The following is a 16,934-nucleotide window of genomic DNA, read 5'->3' as shown; positions in this document are numbered from 1 at the left end:
GATCCTAAGGCCCTGGGATCATGACCTGAGCCGAAGGCAGAGGCTTTAACCCACTGAGCCGCCCAGGCACCCTAGGTGTCTATTTTCTTGGTGTGTCTGTCTGTCTGTCTGTCTGTCTCTCTCTCTCTCTCTCTCATTTATAGCAGCATTATCTACAATAGCTTAATTAAGGAAACAGCCCAAGTGTCCATTGACTGATGAATGGATAAAGATGTGGTACTTATGTCTGCAATGGAATATTATGCTGCTTGCTTTCCTCCCCCTGGGATAAAATATTTAAAAAAAAAAAGTTTTACTAATGTATAACTGATACTCTGTGAATCTATTTAAAGTATACAGTTGGATGGGTTTTGACATATGTATGCACCCATGACACCATCTTCACAATTAAAATAATGTATCATCACCTGCAAAAGTTTCATGAATTGCCTCTTCCCTCCTGATCCAACCCTATCCCCAGGCAACCACTGATCTTTTTTATTCTTTTTTCTTAAGATTTTATTTATTTATTTGAAAGAGAGAGAGAGCAAGAGGGACAAGCAGACGCCATGCTGAGTGTGCAACCCAACATGGGGCTCAATCCCATGACTGTGAGATCATGATCTGAGCCAAAATCAACTGATTGAGACACCCAGGGACCCCTGACCTGTTTCTATCATTATGTTTGCACTTTGTAGAATTTTTATAGAAATGAAAGTACACCGAATGTACTTTTTATCTGGCTTCCTTTATTAAGCTTCATCCATGTTATAACAACATCCAGTTTTTATTGCTGAGTATTCCATTGTATGAATATACCATAATTTGTTTAATCACTCACCTGTTAATGGGCTTTTTAGTAGTTTCCAGGTTTTTGTTATTACAAACAAAGCTACTATGAACACTCACGCACAAGTTTTGTGTGGATATGTGCACATTTCTCTTGGATAAATAGGTAGGTGTGAAATGCCTGGGTCATATGGCGGGTGTGTGTTTAAACTTTCTAAAAACTGTCAAACTTTTTTCCAAAAGGGTTGTACCATTTTGTACTTGATTCCCTTCTCCCTGTAACTGGGATTTCAATTTTTAAAAAACTGAGGTGAAATTCACATAACATACAATTTTGTTAAAGTGTACAACTTGGTGTTTAGTGCATTCACAATGTTGTGTGACCTCTCTCTAGTTTCAAAGCTTTTTCATCACCCCTAAATATCCTATACCCAATAAGTAATCACTTCCAATTCTTCCCTACTCCCTGACAACCACTAATCTGCTTTCTGTTGCTTTGGAGTTGGCTATTCTAGAAATTTCATATAAATGGACTCACACAGGGGCGCCTGGGTGGCTCAGTGGGTTAGGGCCTCTGCCTTCGGCTCAGGTTGTGATCCCAGGGTCCTGGGATCGAGCCGCACATCGGGCTCTCTGCTCAGCGGGGAGCCTGCTTCCTCCTCTCTCTCTGCCTGCCTCTCTGCCTACTTGTGATCTTTGTCTGTCAAATAAATAAATAAATAATCTTTTAAAATAAATAAATAAATGGACTCACAATATGTGACCTTTTGTGTCTGGCTTCTTTCACTGGGCATGTTGTTGAAGCTTATCCAACTTTTATTATCAGTACTGTATTACAGTGTTATCAGTATCTTCTGGCTGAATATAGTCTACTGTATGTATGTATATGTGTATGTATATGTATGTATCACATTTTGCTTATCCATTTATCTACTAATGAGTATTTAGGTGGTTTCCACCTTTCGGTTACAGTAAAGAGTGCTGTATTTATCATGTATATATCAATGTATATATCAATAATGTTCAGAGCAGCATTATGATATTTATTAATGATACATTAATGATAAGTGACTTAATACCCATTTTCAATTTGGGGGAAATATACCTAAGAAAATTGTGGGATAATATGCTAACCTGGTGTTTAACTTTTTGAAGAAACTCCAAGGTTCCTATGCTTCTATATGCTTACGAACGCTTATTTTCCCGTTTGTTTGTTTTTTTAAATAATAGCCACCCTAATGGGTGCACGGTGGTTATCTCATTGTGGTTTTGATTTGCATTTTCCTAATGACCAATGTTGAGCACCTTTTCATGTTGGCCATTTGCATATCTTTAGAGAACTATCTATAGGGCCATTATTTTGGACAGCAATAATTTGGCTATGAGCCTCCACTGACTTGAGGTAATGAGGAGCGCTTAAACATTCTTGCTTAGCATATGTTTTTTAACTTTCTATTATGGAAAATTTCAAAGACATGAAAGTAGTTATTCAATTAATACTTCATAGATATCCCTTGTAGTATTAGCCCTGACAATGTTGGGCTTTCTTTCCTTATTTGATGGTCTATCCATTCACTTCAAAGATGGCAATGTCGAATAAACACATTGCCAGCTACACCCTAAGAAGTCAGCGTTTACTCCCCAATGGCCCAGGCTCCTTGGTTTTAGGGATCCTAGTTGGTTTCTGTAACTGACTACTTAAGCCACTTGTTTTTTCTCTTCCAGCACTTTAAATTCCCACTTGCACGTTTTAAATTCACCAATAAAATGTGAGTTCGTGAAACCCTAGGCCCCACCCTCAGCCCCAATAAAAGCATAACCCCGGGCCCGCCCATTCATTCTTTCTCCTCCCCAACTTTCCCCTCAACCTCACTGCGTGGTACACATAACTTGGGGTCCTGTAATAAACTTATTTTTCAGTGTCTTGATGGTGACTGCTGCAGGGGATCTTGTAAACATTTACTAAGAACCATAAGGGCCGGTCCAGCCATAATACTGGTTAATGATAGGCTGTACCCAGCACCAAACAGTCCTACTGTCTTCTTGATGCCTGATTTTGACAAACTATGTGCTCTTTTTCTCCCTTTTTTTAATTAGAGGGAAAAGCCTGTCTACTTACATCACACTAACAAGTCATTTCTACAAGTACTATTCTGGGCCTATAGCAGACCTATAAAGTTATGTGTAAAATTATCTAATTCATGTGATTTTTCTTTGGTTCTTCCAGGAGAATGAGGCGGCTTTTATTTTCATATGAGAGCTATTTTCTAATAGTTTGGGCCACTAAAATGTTATTATTTTAATAACATTTATGGGTTACCAAAATGTTGTTAAAATCTATATAGTCATAGAACTTACTGAGAAAAAAAAATGAGAGCAGAACAATGTTCTGCTAAGAAACCTGGCTGATACAACACACCAGCCTGCATCGCAAAATAACAAAACACAGACCGAAAACACTGTGTGTAGGTAGCTGGTGCAAATCACTGGGAGTCTGGGTCATAGCTTCACCTTGCTCTCTCACTTGTTCTCACAGAAGCCGCCAGCCATGTTATCAGCTGCCCTAAGCAGAGGCCTACGTGACCAGGAACCGAGGGAGGATGCTGGCAGACAGGCCGTGAGGAACTGAGGCCCTCAGCCCAACCACCCAAAAGGAACTGATTTTTGCCCCAAACTACCTGAGTGATTTTGGAAGGCCTGTTAAGCTTTGAGATGATCACAGCCTTTTGAGACTCTGAGCCATGGACCCAGGTAAGCTGTGCCCAGAACCCCGACCAACAGAAGCTATGAGACAATAAATGTTGGTTTCAAACTTCTAAGTTGTTTTTTTTTTTTTAAAGATTTTATTTATTTATTTGACAGAGAGAAATCATGAGAGGCAGGCAGAGAGAGAGGAAGGGAAGCAGGCTCTCCGCGGAGCAGAGAGCCCGATGTGGGACTCGATCCCAGGACCCTGAGACCATGACCTGAGCCGAAGGCAGCGGCCTAACCCACTGAGCCACCCAGGCGCCCCTCAAACTTCTAAGTTTTAAGGTTAATTTTTTACATGGCAATAGATAACTAACACACAGGGAACAAATGAGGTAGTACTATATCCTGGCCTGAAATTTGTCCTGAAGTTGCCTTGGGCTAGTTACTTAACCTGTGAAGGCTGCAGTTCCTTATCTCCAAGATGGGCAGAGCCTTCTCTGCCTCACAAATTAACTGTGGTATCTGCATGGACGATCTACTAATTAACAAAAACAACAGATTTGCTAGGAATTCAACAGAAAACATTAACAGATTCAAACCAGGGAATTTTTCATATTTCTATTTCCTTATACCAAAAATATTTATAATTAGTAAAAACAAAGGGCACACTCAACGTCAGGTAAAAATCACGTTTTCCTTTAATTGACTACTTAATTCACACCATTTCGTCTCTTGGTTGCTACTTTGGTAACAATTAGGTCCCCACCTCAAGAACATTGCATTCTGAACGGGCTGACAAAGAGCCAGTGTGAACACAGGCCCCGAACCAGGGCTTTTGGAATAACTAGAACAGCAGAACCAGCCTTTCTTTTCACTCAGAAAGGGATTTTGAATCAGAGGGTCTACAGCTCCAATTTCCAAACACAGAAAACCTGGAGCTCAACGTAAAAATGGAAACCAAAATGCATCAGAAATGAAATATAGTACCTCCTCATATACTCAAGGTCAAGATGGCTCGTGAGAAATATGTTACCTGATCAGCTGGCTTGTTTTGTTAGGAATGGCCCCACTCCAGCAACTCTAAAGGAAGCTGGTTTTGTTTCTATTTCATTTCCCAGAGGGGTATAAAAATCTACTAAAAGGGATATAATCAATCAGAATAAATCAGCTCACTCACAAGACACTCCCAGATAATGATTTTTGGTTGCTGAACACAGCACGTTATTTCAAAGTGGCAAAATTCAGGATAATTTGAAAAGAGAATTCAAAAATGACAGCTACATTTGCTGATAGGTTTATGTGAGACACACATACATTTTTTTCCAGTGTAATATGTCAAAGGACCAAGATCCCTGATCATCAAAATAAGTTATTTTGTACATTACAGTGCACAGAACAACAGAGGGAAAGACACTTTCTCGGAGAATGACCAAAAGGCATTTTGCAAAAGGTTCGTATCACTCTGAAGCATAAGGACTGGAGCCCAGTGCCTTGTTGCCTTCATTAGCTTGACCCCTCTTCTTCTTCTTTGGTTGCAGTGGCCTCAGTGGCAGCTGTCTCTTCTAAACGTTCTGCTGGCTTCTTCTCTTCCTCCTCTTCCTCCTCGTCCTCCTGGGGATAGAGGTCGGGATATTTCTGCATGCATTCCTGCATGGCCCGGAACTGGTCTACACAGTCTGACCCCTTGACATCCTGCGTGCTATAGTGGAAGCAGGAAAAGGCTGACTTGAACTGTTCCCCACAGGGGCCACTGGCCATTCCCCCAAGGCACGGGCAGTTCCAGTTAATGTCTCCATTTGGCAGGATCAATCCTAGGATGGGAAAATGGGCAAGGAAAATGTGAGACAGGCTCTCAAAGATTTCTGAAAAAGCAAAACCAAGTCCAGTCCTCAAAAGATACTTGGGAGGTACAGAACAACAGGAAATAGTGACTGGTAGGCCCTTGCCCATGGACCTTTCTCTATATTTGGATTAGGCTCAAATGCCTGTGCAAATGCAGCATCCTTTGGTTTGGCTGGACAGAAGCTACCAACGGCAACTTTCTCCATGCACTACCCTGACCTATATTTTCAGCCGCCTCCCAGTGCGAGGGCTCCGGCTGTGCTAAACACTGTAAACCACTTAATCGGAAGAAGAAACCACCATTGGGTTGGTGAGCAAGAAGCTTTAAGGAGCTGAAGTACTGACCTCCTCCTTTCACCCTCTCTTCTGCTCCTGCTCAAATGATCAGGACCAGAACACCCCTGCCTCCAAAAAAGGCACCTCGCCCCATCAAGGCCCTCTGGCTCTGCAGATGCTCTCAGCAGCTCAGTGTAAGGACTGGTCAAGAGGAGGCTGAGCCTTCTGCACCGGCAGGGAGCTACCCAAGGCATATGCTGTTGAGGAAAAAGCTAGTGGCACACCAGATGGCGTGTTCCAGTTTTATAACAACGAAAAGCCTAGAAGGATGTTAACCATACTGACCAGCTGCTAAATAGCACGTGCGTTTCAGGGAAGGGGGGCCACTGCAGACTGAATTCAGCTGCAATATTCTACAGGGCCCCTTAATTTTGAAATTTACACTTTCTTTGAATCTTATTCACATCTAAATAGTATTTCCTGGTTTTCTAAAAAGCTTTCAAGATGACGCCTTCATTTCCAGCTTTGTAACAGACGGGGAAATAAGATTCATATGGAAGTTTCTTACATGAGTCTTTTACAGGACTGAGAGCACTCTGTAAGATTCTAAGATGCCCAGTGAAGTGACAAAATTTTTCGCTCTAACCAAATACCCAGGTATGGCCCTCTGAGTTAGTGTCCAAAGTCCTAGGCCTAGGCTGAGCCCCACGTCTTTGTTCTAGCTCAGGCAACTTCAATGACCAACAGATCTGCGGCTGCAGTTGCTCACTGGTAAACTGGGCTACCAGTGGAGATGTCAGTGGTTACCGCAACCCCAGCGGGCAGGTCACCACTAGACCATCACTAGCTGCAGGGCATGCTCTCGAGTACCAAACGATCTGTGGCAAAACACACACTCCTTCTGACGACCTTCTTCAATACGTACTACAAATCCCAGTGCGCACAGGAGATTTTGTGGTTCAGTGGGGTCTAAATCAGGACTACAGCCAGGGCCCAAAGGATTCCCAGAGCCCAAGCTGTCTCCCCCACATCGTACCACCTCTCCCTATTGCAGGCCCACACGGTGCCAGAAACCTACAGGGTCCCCTCAGAGACCCTGCGGGTTGGCCTCCGGACACAGTAAAGCTAGCCCATCAAGCACATCACATTCTGTTCTGGGTTTCCCGGCGCAGAGGAAAGCTATGCTTGCACCACCCTGTATTCAGGGCACAACAGCATTATGTGTAAAAAACAATGCATATACATTCATTGAAAATACTTTATTGCTAAAGAATGTTAACCATCATCTGAGCCTTCAGCGAGTTGTAAATTTTTGCTGGTGGAGGGCCTTGCCATGATGTTGATGACTGCGGACTGATTTGGGTTGTGGTTCTGGCAATTCTTAAAATAAGACAGCAATGAAATTTGCCACATCAATGGACTCTTCCTCTCACAAAGAATTTCTCTGTAGCATGTGATGCTGTTTGATAGCATTTTACCCGGAACAGAACTTCTTTCAAATTGAACTCAGTCCTCTTAAACCCTGCTGTGGTTTTATGCCCTATTCTAAATCTTCTGTTGTCATTTCAACGATCATAGCATCTCCACTAGGTGTAGATTCCATCTCAAGAAACCACTTTCTTTGCTTATCAATCAAAAGTAACCTCCAATCCAATAAAGCTTCTTTTTTTTAATTGAAGTGTAATTAACTTACAGTACTATATTAATTTCAGGTGTATAGTACATAATTCTATACCCTTCTCGGTGCTCATCAAGATAACTGTACTCTTAATCCCCCTCCCAGTTCACTCCCCTAATCCTGCAGCCATCAGTTAAAGCTTGATCATGAGATCAAAGCAGTTCAGTCACACCTTCAGGCTCCACATTTTTTTTTTTTTTAAGATTTTATTTATCTGACAGAGAGAGAGATCACAAGTAGGCAGAGAGCGGGGGAGGCAGGCTTCCTGCTGAGCAGAGCCCCATACAGGGTTCAATCCCAGGGCCGTGAGATCATGAGCTGAGCCGAAGGCAGAGGCTTAACCTACTGAGCCACCCAGGTGCCCCTTCAGGCTCCACTTCTAATCCTAGTTCTCCTGCTATTTCCACCACCTCTGCAGTCACTTCCTTCCCTGAAGTGCTGAACCCCTCAAAGTCCTCCACAAGGCTTGTAATCTGCTTCTTCCAAATTCCTCTTCATGGTGATATTCTGACCTCTTCCCATGAGTCACACTTGTTCTTTATGACATCTAGAACGGTAAATCCTTTCCCGAAGGTTTTCATTGACTTCGCCCAGATCCAACAGAGGAATCACTGTCTAACGACAGCTATAGCCTTACGAAATATACTTCTTAAACAGTAAGACTTGAAATCAAAGTGACTCTTTGATCTATGGAATGCAGCATGGATGTTGTGGTAGCAGGCATGAAAACAACAATCTCGTACGTCTCCACCAATGCCCTTGGAGGACCAGGTGCGCTGTCAATGAGCAGTAGTATTTTGAAAGCAATCTTTCTTTTCTGAGCAGCAGATCTCAACAGTGGGTTTAAAATATTCAGTCAACCACACTGTAAACAGATGTGCTGTTATCCAGGCCCATCCTCAAGGCCCTAAGAATTTTGGGAATGGTAAGTGAGCACTGGCTTCAACTTTAAGTCACCAGTGGAATTGGAAGCTCTGAAGCCAGGCAACGACTTCTCTCTGGCTCTGAAGGTCCTCGATGGCCTCTTCTTGCACTACAAGGCTGTTTCATCTGCACTGGAAATCGTCGTGTAGGGCGGCCACCTTCACTCGTGATCTCGGCGAGATCTGGACGTCGCGCTGCCGCTTCGGCACCAACACCCGCTGCTGCACTTGCTCTTTTCTGTCACGGAGACGGCGTCTCTCCTTCACCCTCGTGAACCGCCCCTGCCGGCTTCGCCCTTCTCTTCTGCAGCTGCCGCACCTCGCTCCGCCTTCACAGAGCGACAGGGAGAGGGCCTTGCTCCCCATGAGGCTCTGGCTTAAGGGAATGCTGTGGCTGGTGTTATCTTCTCTCCACTACAGCCTTCTCTGCATCAGCATTCAGGTTGTTACACTTTCTTATCATTTGTGTATTCACTGGAGGAGAACTTTTCCTTGGCCTTCACAACTTGGCTGACTGTTTAGTGCAACAGGCCTAGCCTTCTGCCCATCTTGGCTCCTGACAGGCCTTCTTCACTAAGCTCAATGACTTCTAACTTTTGGTGTGATGGGAGAGACTGCAAACTTCCCCTTTCACCTGAACACTTAGAGGCCACGGCCAGGCTGTTAACTGGCCTACTATCAGTATTGTGTCAGGGAACGGGGAGACCCGAGGAGAGGGAGACGGACAAGGAAGAGCCAGTCTTGGAGCAGTCAGAACTCACACAACATTTACCGATTAAATTCCCTGGCTTATGGCACCCAAAGCAGTTATGAGGAACAGCAAAGATCACCAATCACAGATCACCATGAAATTTACAATAATAACGAAGTTGGAAATACTGCAAGAATTACCAAAATGTGACAGAGACATGAAGTGAACAAATGCTGTTGAAAAAATGGCACCAACAGGGCTTCAAGCATGGTCCTAACACACCTTCAATTTGTAAAAAGCACAGTATCTGCAAAGCGCGATAAAACAAGGCCTATATATGCCAACACTGCGCTCGGAAGGCTCAAGACCTGGAAACCTGCGCAGCCAACTTCCAAATGAAATACTAATACTAACTTTTTAAAGTAACAGCCCAGGTCTGCAGGAGTCTATGCTTCGTCATTTCTCAGGGGAAGGCATGCTAGAATGAGGTCGCTTCTCCCAGAGGGCGCTTAGGCAGCCAATCTGCATTTCAAGGACAAAATGTAAACATACACAGACATCAAGATGTCAAATTAAGCCTGGATGCTTGCAGGTTTGGAACATACAATCAAAAGCCTGCAGTTCTAGCCCCTGCCACTAACTTCCTTGACCAGTCCCCACTTCCTCCTGGGCCCTGTTTCCCGCAGACCAGGTGATCTTTAAGGCCATCCTCTAGCCTTTTTGAATGGATGCAAATTCCTTCTGCAGCCTTTCTCCTGGCACTCTAATGAGGGACGGTAAGTCCTGGCAGCAATGGAAGGGGAATGCACAGGCTCAGCAGAGTCACAGCCAATTTTTAAAATGCCATGAGGCAAACAAAACATGGCGTGATTGGTTCTGTAGGCCCCACAAAATGTGCTTAACTAATACGGACCTCAAGAAAGGCAGAGCACTGGAACTGACAGGCGACTTATTTCCAGAGCACTGGAACTAACAGACGGAGTGCTGGTTCAAGGGCACTTCCATAGCTGCCTTTCTTTTAAAACACCTGTGCCTCCCACCATTCCCAACCGGGTGCTCAACATGCAGCCTTGGCTCGACTACTCTCATCCCCAGGAGCAGTAAGTCATTCTCCCTGAAAACATATGCTTCAACTAGCGTCTGAAAAATTCCAATTGGGAGCCTATACTCCATGGGCTGTTGCTGCTACAAGCTCTCTCGGCCACAGTTACCACCAGGCAGCACTGAAAGGGTCACTGATTATCACAGGTGTCAGAAATGGCTTTAGGTTGGTCAGCTGAGTACTGTTCATGGTACAGACTGTATATAAACCCTGCACACACACTGGTCAGCTTCACGCACACGGGGGAAGTTCCAGTGAGCCCAGTGGTCCAAAGCATTTGGAATGGCATCCTTGGCTCAAAAGACTACTAACCATTACTAAGTTGCATGCAACAGTTCCGTCTAGGTGAGTTGGATCCCGCCACTGGAAAACTGTCCCTCAGTCTTGAGTGAGCTTTTGTGCAGGGTCCTTGCTGGAGCCCCCGTGAAAAGACAGCAGACCTCACCACCTCACAGACCATGGGATAGGGCTCTTCCGGGCCTGCTTGCTAACGGTCTGTAGATGCGGCAGAATCCCATCTGGCAGCTTGACTGAGCAGGAGGATCCCTGTCCCCTTAAAGTGCCTGCCAGACCGATTCCATGACCACCCCGACAACCCCTGCCTAAACCTTCATGGTCGGGAAGCAGCCGACCAGCTTCAGTCTGCGTAAAACCTCCGAAGAGAAAGAGGCAGAAGACCTCAGTTCAGAAGAAACTTAGGTTCTGGCCTAACAGCCAGGCGAGTGCAACAGCATGAGGGCTGGAAAGCACTCAGCCACCCCCTCATACCTGGGCAAGCCAGCTAAGCTCCTTGTCCTTGGGAGATAGTCCATGGCTGGGAAGGACACCTGAAAAACCCGACCTTGGCCAGAACAAAATGGGAACACAATTTTGGACATTTTCCCCCAGGAAGGGTCCGTGGGTCCCCGGGAGGCCCGTGTCGCTCACCATGCTCCTCATATGGATCATTGGGATCATCAGCCACCAGCTCTGCATTGCTTGGAGTTTCATGGTCCTCTTTGGTCACAAAGATGATTCGATCCTTCCCTAGTGTTTGGAGAACAGAGAAAGAAACATTTTGCTCAAGAGTAGCCAAACAGCCCCAAACCCAAAGAAGGCACAAAAACCAAGTTTTAAGACTGTCCTATGCCAAGCCCCCAAGTGAGGTGACCGTCAGACTGTCCTTCCTGAGCTGTATCACTGAGTCTGTGTGATGGTCTAGCAGCCACTTCTACTGACTGCTGCAACTGGAACAAAAACTTGACCGAGGTCACGTGTGAGGGAGAAGATGCTGTATACACCCTCCAAGTAGGAGCCAACATGCCCAATCCAATGAAATGCAGCTGCTTCAGTCCCCAGATGTGCTGATGGCAGAGAGGTGCAACAACTTCTTTCTTCCTCCCATCAAGAAAGAGCCAGTCTCGTCTCAGAATTCCTATGGCGCTTGGACTGTCAACCGGCTGGAAATGGCAAGGCAGGCCCCTCTACCATCCAACACCCTCCCAGCTCTCTCCCCTACACCTTCCAGCCATCCACACTCTCTCACCTTCCTAAAACCTATGCACACGAGCTAACCACACAGAAGGTGTCTGTCTGATATTCCTGTTGTGGTCGGAAGCACTTTGTCTTCGGCACCCTACATACTGCATGTCATCGGTTTCCCCTGCAGTCCCTGGATGGCAGACTGAGGCGGCCCCTCTCTGGGTCCTGTGTGTCAGCTAGCTCCTGCCATCCCATCACTACCCTGACAGGAGCCAGTCAGGGTGAAAGCCTAAGGCTCCGGGAAGTGACGAACCTGAGCTCACACCGGGCTGGAATGTAAACCCAGTTCCGTGTGTCTCCAAAGGCCATGCTGTGGAGATCCTTTACTCAGACCCACACTGCCCCCACCGCCCCCAAGACACACAAGAATAAAAGCAAGAGCTAACACTGAGTACTTAGCATGACTCAGACACTGTCCTGAGAGCTTTGTGTGCTTGGAGCAGGAATGAATGTTTTATACAATAAGCCCCAAGAAGCTGAGAATCAAGAGAATGTTTGCTGAATGAATGACTAGGAGCTTTCTTCTAAGCTACTGGGTACCCACCTGGTGAAGGACAAGGACAAATGCAACAACCCTACTGACTGCCCATTCTCACCCAGGAGATGTGGGACAATGGGGCCTCATCTGGAAGCAGATGGAAAGTGCCTGGCATTTAAGAAGATTCTCCAGGTCCCATCCAGACTGACCCTTGGATAGGCCCTCATCAGTGGCATGCAGTGAGTTAGCTACAATGGGGGCAGAGGCTGGGCCTGCGGAAGTGTGGCTCTCTGGGAGCTGCTGGCAATTTCTATGATTATTTCAGTTGTTTTACCTTTATATTCAGGAAAGTTCAGTCACAGGCTTGTTAAGAGAAACCAAGGGAAAACGGTGGGCCCTCGCCAAGCTTGGAGTTGTTACGGAAGAGGTTTGAGTCAAGTACTGGGCTAAAAGCAGAGCAACATCTCCAGAGAAGACAGTTCTGGGGACAGAGGGAAGGCACCCTTCTCATGCCTCCACAGGGTCTCCCACATGGGGTAACAAACAGTAAGGACAGCTGACCATTGGCATGCTCGGGGACAGGCCTCCAGCCCACCTGTGGTTCTGCCATCCTGTGACTAACTCCTCCCTGCTTGTCAAACTAGCTCTCCCTCCACGTGCCAAACTGCAGTCCTGTCCCTGACTGTGAACTCCAAGGCTGGGTTCCTCAATTCCTCTATCTGGCCAAGGCCACACAGCTGGTAAGTGTCCAAGAAGAACTAGGACCCATCTGCCTGCTGTTCATGCCAAAGCACAATGCAGCCGCTCTGGGTCTTTGACTGAGGTTTGGTGTCCTCATCAGCACCCGTGTTCTGCCAGTACATGGGCAAAAATAGCTTCATCTGGACCATTCTTCGGATTTCAAGAGCCTTGAGAGCAAAGTCCTGCATCTTGCTGCTCCTTGCCTCTTTCACCCATTTTTTTAATTTACTGGATGTTTACCTACACATTCTAAATTAAGCTGAAGTTTATTGATACCTTTAGTTGATAACGGTGGCTTCACCTAAGTCTTAGAGGCTTCACAGACTGTGCGGGGAATGGTCCTGCTGAGCTGTCTGGCAGAGAAAGTAAGGATTCCAAGCCTCCCTGAGTGGCACTTTTCCTACCCTGGATGGTCCGTTCAGGCTGCTATAACAAAATACCACCACCGGGGTAGTTCCTAAGCAACAGAAAGTTATTGCTCACAGTTCTGGAGGCTGCCAAGTCTAAGATCGAGGCCCCAGCATGGTCACCTTCTGGTGAGGGCCCCTTCCTGCGTCACAGCAGCTGCCTTCCCTTGCGTCCTCACAGGGTGGAAGGGGCTGGAGATCTCTCCAGAGCTTCTTTTCTAAGGGCATTTATCCCATACGTGAAAGCTCCACCCTTATTCCCTAAGCACCTCCCAAAAGCCCCTTCTACTAATACTACCACCCTTGGAGGTTTGGATTTCAACCTATGAAACTGGAGGGACACATTCATATCATCCAACTGGGGGGGGAGGTTTCCCTGGGTGATCTGACTGGTTTCTAAGCAGGGATCTGTCTTTGCATCCCCAATCCTGGTATCCAGGTGGAGCTCCTTTTGTTTCATGGACAAGTAACAGTAAGGGCCAGAAACCAGCTGCAGAAAGAACATAAGCATAGCTCTGAGGCTGAGACGGAAGCCCAGCTTTGAGGGTCTGGCTCAGTGGCACTGATAGCACAGAGTTTCAGACCTAGAATTCAAATCTGAAAATAAGCACATAACAGCTGTGATCTCGGGCACCTTCTTGTGGCTTTAGGAAACAGGTCCCCCAGCAGCTCAGCCGCTCTGAACCCAGTAAAGGTCAGGAATCAGGGGCCCCAGGGCCCACTCTGAAAGCAGGACTTAAGGGTGAAGCTGAGAACAGAAAGCCTGATTAAACAGTTGGATACCAAGACACCCCCAATTCAGTATTTTTACTCTCTGTCCACCATCCTTGACTCCTTTCTCTCAACCTTCATCATCAAATCTGGTTGGCTCTACCTTCAAAAACAGCCAAAAAGATCTGCATCCCTCACTCTATCTCCCTATCTCCCACTACTTGCTCCGTCCATTCCCACACCTCGTTGCTTTTACTAGACACGCTGGGGGCACACCTACCTCTAGGCCTGAGCCTAGGCTGTCTTCATGTCCAAGAGCACCCTCCAGATATCCCCACAGTCACCCTCTCCCTGCCTTCATACCTCCTGCTCAGATGCCTCCTTCTCCAACCACTCTCCATCTCCCTTGGTCTGCCTTTTCTCCGAAGCACTTTTCCTCATCTAACATATTATTATATATTTGCTGACTCCCTGTTTCCCCACTGAAAGATCAACTCTTCTGGGGCAAGAATTTCTCTATTCCATTCATTGCAGTATCGCCAGAGCCTAGAACAGTGTCCAGAACATGGTGGGTAATCAATATTTGTTGAACAAATGAAACGAGAAAACAAACTGAAGACCTCAGCAGAGAACAGGGACACAGAATGGTTCTTACCATTAAGCAGACTACAAACAAAACTAAACAACTTTGGATAGGTGGTCTCATTTCCCCCAGAAATGGGAATAGGAACACACAGAGAATCTTGACATGTCAAAATCTTCAGCAGATCCGACACAGATGGAGCGTCCATCTCTTCCCCAACGCCACAAAGTAGATGATGGTACCTGCACTCACCAGCACCTGCTCAGGGGCTGGCATAACACAGGTGCTCAATAAATGTCTGCTGAGGAACTGGAGAAGGCAGACAGCCACAAAAAGAGGAAACTAAAGAAAAGATTGGTATGGCACCAATACATCAAAGTGTGGGTGGTCTAAGGCCAGGGAGTGAGGCTGAGTCTACGCCATGGAACACCGAGGATGCCAAAACGTTTAACCTGAAAGTTGGGTGGTGGCGGGGGGACCCTTGAAGTAAATGTGCTCAGGCAAGTGACTCATTCAGAATGAAGAGCCAGCCATGGAAGAGCTGGGGAAACAGAGGCATCAGGCAAAGAAACAACCAAGACACCAGTGTAGCCTGGCACTGACAGGGTAGTTAGAAATCAGGCTGGAGCCAGATCACGCAGGGGCTTTCAAGTCTCATCCCCAAACTAAGAGAGGGATCTTTGACCCAGGAAAAGATAAAGATCCATGTTTTGGGTGGCAGATGGAAACCACCTTTCCTTCCCAAAGAACCTGAGACTCCTAGATATCCTAACAGGCAAGGGGAGGTGTTGTTCATCTGGCACAGCCTCATTATACCTAAAAAGCTCAAAATTGTTTGAGTAATTAGAGACATCAGTGAGTATGATGGCTTTATGACCATAAACTAGAACCAAAAAAGCAGTTCCAGAAGCAGAAGGAGGTACTGGGGAAAAGGCTTGAAATTTTGGATTGAGCTATTCTCCTACCTGGGTATATGACCTCAGGTAGGTCTTCCACGTCTCTGGTCTTCAGATTCCCTGAATTAAGCTGAGGGAATCAGACTGACTATTCCCTAAAGAATTTCTGGGTGAGTTCCAACTCTTTGTAGTTTTATATTCTCATGTGTCCACCATAACTGCCAGGCACAGAGAAGATGCCGCCGAGTACCTTGCTAAATGAATGAAGACCAACTTTTCACTGTACCGTTGGAAACTGGGGCCTGGAAGGGTTAGGTGGCAGCTCACAGCCAAAAAGCCAGTTAATGGCAGTGTGTGGGGAGGCCCTTGTACTCCAGCCAAGAGACTCCTGGGTTCTTCAGTAGAGGTAAGAACAGATGAAGCAAAGAGAAAACAGGTGGGGATGGGCACTTCCTTGAAAAGGTGGGGGGTTCCCAGAAGAGAGCTCCCTGGAATCCAGCGGGCCCCAGACTGAATGAATGGTGCAGTTTCTGTGATCAGACTGAAGAAGCTCAAACCCCAGCTCCAGGATATTCGGGGGTCAAGTGCCTTAGGCCAGCCAGCTCTGTGTCTTAGGGTCCACTCTTTGGTAAAATGCAAACAGAGCCTCACTTAGAATTATAAAAATCGCCACGAGATCAGTGAGGAAAGCCATATAAAGACTGTTGAACAAGTGCCTGGTGCGTAGTAGGGGCTCAATAAATGTCCATGTGGGCGGCACTTTTACCACTCCAGAACAGCCCCTAACCCCTGTGGCAACTTTTCAGGAGGGACAGTTAAAAAGCGAGTACAAATGCAAACGCGTGGTGGGTGGTAAAGCGCGACAGTAAAAAGAAAAAATTCCCAATTACGAGCCAGAGGAAGCCTGCTCAGCACTTCCTGTGCTCCCTTGGCCTAGTTTACTAAATCTCCCACGTGCCGGTCCTTCTGAGGTCCGGGTTCCAGTCTCACAGTGACCTTGGACCAGCCTTGTTCCTCCCAGTCTCCGTCTTCTCATCTGCAAAACGGAGGTGGCGATCCCACTGCCCAGCCCTCCCAAGGGTCCCGAAGACAGTACCCCGGGCCGCGCCTGGCGTCTCCCGCGCCTGCAGTGGGATCGCGGGGCAGCGGGGCCTAAGTGTCGCGGGGGTGGCAAAACCGCATGTCCCCCGCAGGCCCTCGTAGGCCGGTCTCCATGGCAGCCCGCCCTGCCTACCTTCCTGCCGGCAGTAGGCCATGGCTGCAGCCCCGGCACTCAGACCTCGCGGCGACAGCGGTGGTGGCAGCAAGGCGGCGGCGGGCTCACGCGGTGACCTCTTCTCGGGCAGGGCGGGCGGCTCCGAGGCCCACGTGGAACCCACCCCCTCCAGGACTGCCCGCCGCGCGCCTGCCTCTGCGACCTCCCAGCCCCAGCCCGGCCCCAAACAGCCGGGAACTACATTTCCCAAGAAGCCGCGCGCTGCTCGGTTTCTCTTCGAGGCCGGAGGAACTACATATCCCGGAATGACTCGCAGTGCGCAGGCGCATCAATAAGGTACAGCACGTGTTGTAACTCAGAGGCTAACGCGCCTGACCCCGGACTACATTTTCCAGGAGGCCCTGCGGCGC

The 16,934-nt window shown here is 47.1% G+C and overlaps 1 protein-coding gene across 1 annotated transcript; it reads right to left on the bottom strand.

Moving 5' to 3' along the window:
* Positions 1-4,134: 4,134 nt before the first annotated feature.
* On the bottom strand, positions 4,135-16,751 carry CHCHD4 (coiled-coil-helix-coiled-coil-helix domain containing 4). Its single transcript, XM_045989675.1, has 3 exons — positions 16,543-16,751; positions 10,899-10,997; positions 4,135-5,270 (listed from the first exon to the last, which is right to left on the bottom strand). The coding sequence occupies exons 1-3, from the start codon at positions 16,562-16,564 to the stop codon at positions 4,963-4,965; spliced, it is 429 nt and encodes a 142-aa protein (XP_045845631.1). The 5' UTR covers positions 16,565-16,751; the 3' UTR covers positions 4,135-4,962.
* Between the last annotated feature and the right edge of the window lie 183 nt (positions 16,752-16,934).

Source organism: Meles meles, chromosome 20 (genome assembly GCF_922984935.1).
Source record: "Meles meles chromosome 20, mMelMel3.1 paternal haplotype, whole genome shotgun sequence".
In the NCBI taxonomy this organism is placed as follows: domain Eukaryota; kingdom Metazoa; phylum Chordata; class Mammalia; order Carnivora; family Mustelidae; genus Meles; species Meles meles.
Note: the sequence above shows the minus strand (reverse complement) of the source record. Positions and strands in the feature narration are given on the sequence as shown.

Excerpts from the sequence above, each read along its gene's own strand:
- CHCHD4 (XM_045989675.1), bottom strand. The coding sequence starts at position 16,564 with ATGGCCTACTGCCGGCAGGAAG. Across the intron at positions 10,998-16,542 it reads GGCCTACTGCCGGCAGGAAG|GGAAGGATCGAATCATCTTT; the intron begins GTAGGCAGGGCG and ends TCCAAACACTAG. Across the intron at positions 5,271-10,898 it reads TGATCCATATGAGGAGCATG|GATTGATCCTGCCAAATGGA; the intron begins GTGAGCGACACG and ends TTCCCATCCTAG.